The sequence below is a fragment of the Chlorocebus sabaeus genome, chromosome 10 (genome assembly GCF_047675955.1).
Source record: "Chlorocebus sabaeus isolate Y175 chromosome 10, mChlSab1.0.hap1, whole genome shotgun sequence".
Taxonomy (NCBI): Eukaryota; Metazoa; Chordata; class Mammalia; order Primates; family Cercopithecidae; genus Chlorocebus; species Chlorocebus sabaeus.
This window is the reverse complement of record NC_132913.1, coordinates 119,311,299-119,315,057: the sequence shown is the minus strand read 5'-3', so window position 1 is coordinate 119,315,057 and position 3,759 is coordinate 119,311,299. Positions and strand designations below refer to the sequence as shown.

The following is a 3,759-nucleotide window of genomic DNA, read 5'->3' as shown; positions in this document are numbered from 1 at the left end:
GCCGTCTCGAATAGCTAGTGTGCTCAGCTGCGGGAGCAGGTCCCTAAAGCCTCTGCAGATCCGAAGCCAACACTCCGCTGGGACAAACTCTAGGCAATAACACCAGATGAATAGTGTGTCCTATGGGACTTCCCGGGGAGGGCCCTTCCCATTGACGTTAATAGTCCCCCTGCGAAGCCGCAGCGCGCTCCTACTGGCTGGTTGGGATGCCAATCGCCAAAGCTGGCTTTCCATTGGTTCCAGGAGGGCACTGCGAGGCTAGGGGGAAGGAGAAGGGATCAGGAGCGGGAGCTGAGGGGAGAGAGAGGCCGGTCCTGGTCTGGCCGCTGCGGCTGCTCGCCCGAGGTCTCCAAGCCGGGCTGCAGCTCCATCCTCGGCTCCTGGGCACTGTCTGCGAGGCTCCGCCGACCAGAGTGAGAAAACCGCGGGCGGCGAGCGCCGCATCATGTCAGCCAAGGACGAGCGGGCCAGGGAGATCCTGAGGGGCTTCAAACTGTATCCGCCCGGGAGCGGGGCGGGGCCGGGAGGACTGGGGAGGCGGCCGCTCACTGAGGAGACTGGCCGGGGGCGGGGGCCGCGCCAGGTGGGCCCCACGGAAGAAGGGCCGCGGGAGGGGAGAGGAAAGGAAAAGCGTGCCGAGCACCCGGCGGGACCAGGCGCGAGAAGCGCCCCCAGGGGCGTCCTGAGGGAGGAAGGGGACGTTGACGGGAGCCCCAGGGGGTGGCGGGTGGGGACGGAAGAGCCTGGGGTACTGGGCTGCGAGAGGTGCCGGGCGTCGCAAACGCTGTCGGAGAGACCGGCTGGGTTCCAATCCCCGGCCGGGACCCAGAGGCCGGGAGGGGGCTGCGGCCCGCAGGAAAGGGCTGAGGGGGCGCGGTGGGCTGATCTTGAAGTCTAGAAGCCTCTTTGGCTATAAGCCTACCCGAGGAGCGGGGAACAGTGACTTGGAGCGGGCGACCTTGTGTGGGACAAATACCAGTGCTTTTAAAACTCTCTCAGGGCCCCCACCGCACCGCACCCCACCCCCGTCTGGTTTCCACAACTTCTCTTCCAGTTGTGGCTTCTTCCAGGGCTAGAGTAGTTGGGGGAGGTGGGGAAAGAGAAGTCCAAGATCAACCTCGTCTTAACACTCTTGGTCTTCTGAGGCATTGGTCACTGCTTCCCCCTCAGCGCCTCAGTTTCCTTTCCAGCAACACGAGGACCGTAGGCTTAGGTGTGGGATGCCTCGCGCTGGGGCTCCTAGCCGAGGTGTCTTTGCTCGCTCCTGTTGGTGCGGTTAATGCCTAGCTGTGGTGGAGCTGTCCAGCAATAGTGTGATGTCGCTGGGGCCACGGTAGGATAGAGTGGGGTAGAGAAATCATTGCCTCGGGCCTGTTGTGATGCCGCTCTTGCAACCTCTCCTCAATGTGGTAAGGAAGCTTTGTGTTTTCGTGGAGTGTGTTAGTATGTCACCATATGATGCAGATGAAAAAATGCAAACTTGTATATTCACATTTTCCATTCTCTTGCCGACTTTAATCTCTTCATACATCCTGTCTGTAATCTATAGTACGGAACGTTCTTAAATTGCTCCCTCAGTGAAAAGGTAGTCACCGCTTTGGGACTCCTCCCTTGGAGGTTTAGTAAAGCACTGTTTTCTTGATATTCTGTTGTGTTTTCACAATGTCCGTGTCACCCTTGCAAAATTTAATTGCTTTGCTATAATCAGAAACCAAGTTGGTAATACATTTTAGACCACAGTGCAAAAAGGAAGTTTTGGATGTACAAGTGAGATTTTTCAAGTGAAAATTGATCTATGCTTTTAAAAAAACCTAAAGGCTGTATCACCTTTGCATACTACCATTCATGATAAACTTTCAGTACTTTTATGTTGTGGTTTAGTAGCAGCCTCTTTATAGCTCCATGTGCCTTTCTGTGTTTCTCTCCATAATGGATCATATAGGTATACAGGGATGACTGAAGTGCTGGAAAAGCTATGACATGAATTTTATTTTTCCCTCAGGTAATTTGTATTATTACTTAACATATAACAATGTAATAATGTTGTTACTTAACATGCTGTGTAAGCAGTAAACCAGAAACTATGGAGAACTGAGAGATTTCAGAAGCAACGTTTTCATCTGATTGGAAATACCATATTGCTGAAAAGAAGAAATACCTTTTTAATGGCTTTTGAACAAAGCAGAAAAGTTTGAGCTTCTCACCTTCAGTCTTGGCTCTTGAACCTGTTAAGAAAGAGGATAAGAGACAAATACGGAAAAGAGTTTCAGAAAGCAGAATCTGTGTCAGCCCACTAGAAGGAAAAGCGAATCAACCGATTCAGTGATGTTAGTGCATCCAGAAACAGGCTTTCTGGGAAAGCTTGACCTGAGCTGATTAAATCCTGAAGCACCAGGGAAGCAGCCACATCAAAAAGTTAGCATGAGAGCAGTGGCGTGCTCATCCTCTGGTAGCCTTTATTGGGCATTTGTGGAGTAAGAGGGAAAAGAAAAGCAGGAATGTTAGGATATGCTACTACCTTCAGGAAAAAGTAAAATTAATGTTTTAGTGAGAAACTGACTATTGTCCACCTTTTATTGGGTAAATAGATTTTCTGAACTTTCTTTCAGGGTATCTGTTTCTGTAAGAATAGTTTATGACTACAAAAAGAGCACCATTGTGTTCTCCCACCAACAGTGTTGATAGTACTCAGTTTTCCACGTTGACTAGGTCAGTCTTTTTTGTTTACCAGTTTAGATAACAAATGATATATTGTTTTAATTGGTATTCTCCTGGGATCCCTACATCCATGAAAAGGTAATGTAGCATAGTGGTTAAGAGCTATACTGGACTATGTCGCTATACTGCCTGCATTGGAATTCCAGCCCTGCACTCCTAGTTGTGTGTCCCTGAGCAACTGCTTTAACCTCGCCTCAATTTTCTTATCTGTAAAATGCAGAAAATAATAGTATACTACCTATCGCATGGGGCTTTGAGAGTAAATGAGTTGATATCTAAAGCATTTAGAAAAGCACCTGATCTACAGTAAGCATTATGCTTTAGCTAGTGTTATTCTTCTTGTTATTAGATAAGTTGCACATCTCCTCTATTTGGCCATTTCTTTTTCTTCTGTAAATTGTTAATTTTGTTTTTGCCCATTTTACTATTAAATTGTTTATTTTTCTTATTTGTAGATGTTCTTTACATATTGTAATATCAATCCTTTGCCTATTATATATTTTGCAAATATTTTCTTTCAATGTATTGTCTCCTTTTTTGTTGAACAGAATTCTAAAATTGTCATTTCAAATTTATTTTATTTGTTTGAGATGAAGTCTTGGTCTGTTGCCCACATTGGAGTGCAGTGGCACAATCTTGGCTCACTGCAACCTCCGCTTCCCAGGTTCAAGCAATTCTCCTGCCTCAGCCTCCTGAGTAGCTGGGATTACAGGCACATGCCACCATGCCCGGCTAATTTTTGTATTTTTAGTAGAGACGGGTTTCACCATGTTGGCAAAGCTGTCCTCAAACTCCTGACCTCGTGATCCGCCTCACCCCTGCTTCCCAAAGTGCTGGGACTACAGGCGTGAGCCACTGTGCCTGGCATCAAGTTTATTAATATTTGCCGTCTGGCTTTTGCATTTTGTATCTTGTTTAAAAAGATCTTTCTTATCCCAAGATTAACTAAATATCCTATCTTTTCTTCTCTTTTTAATGTTTAGCTCTTTAATCCACCTGGAACATATTTTTACATTTGGTATATGGTAGATGTCTAAGTAC

The 3,759-nt window shown here is 47.2% G+C and overlaps 1 protein-coding gene across 4 annotated transcripts in view; it reads left to right on the top strand.

The window, feature by feature from the left end:
* Window positions 1-251: 251 nt before the first annotated feature.
* The window catches only part of PDE6D (phosphodiesterase 6D), a 60,404-nt gene continuing 56,896 nt past the window's right edge, over window positions 252-3,759 (top strand). For 2 of the 4 annotated variants that reach the window (XM_007966630.3, XM_007966628.3), the window contains exon 1: window positions 252-495. In XM_007966630.3, the coding sequence (XP_007964821.1) occupies window positions 446-495 (50 nt within the window). In that variant the 5' untranslated portion in view covers window positions 252-445. Of the gene's footprint in view, window positions 496-989; window positions 1,410-3,759 lie in introns of those variants that run through there. The other 2 variants (XM_007966629.3, XM_038001381.2) reach the window with 2 other exon arrangements.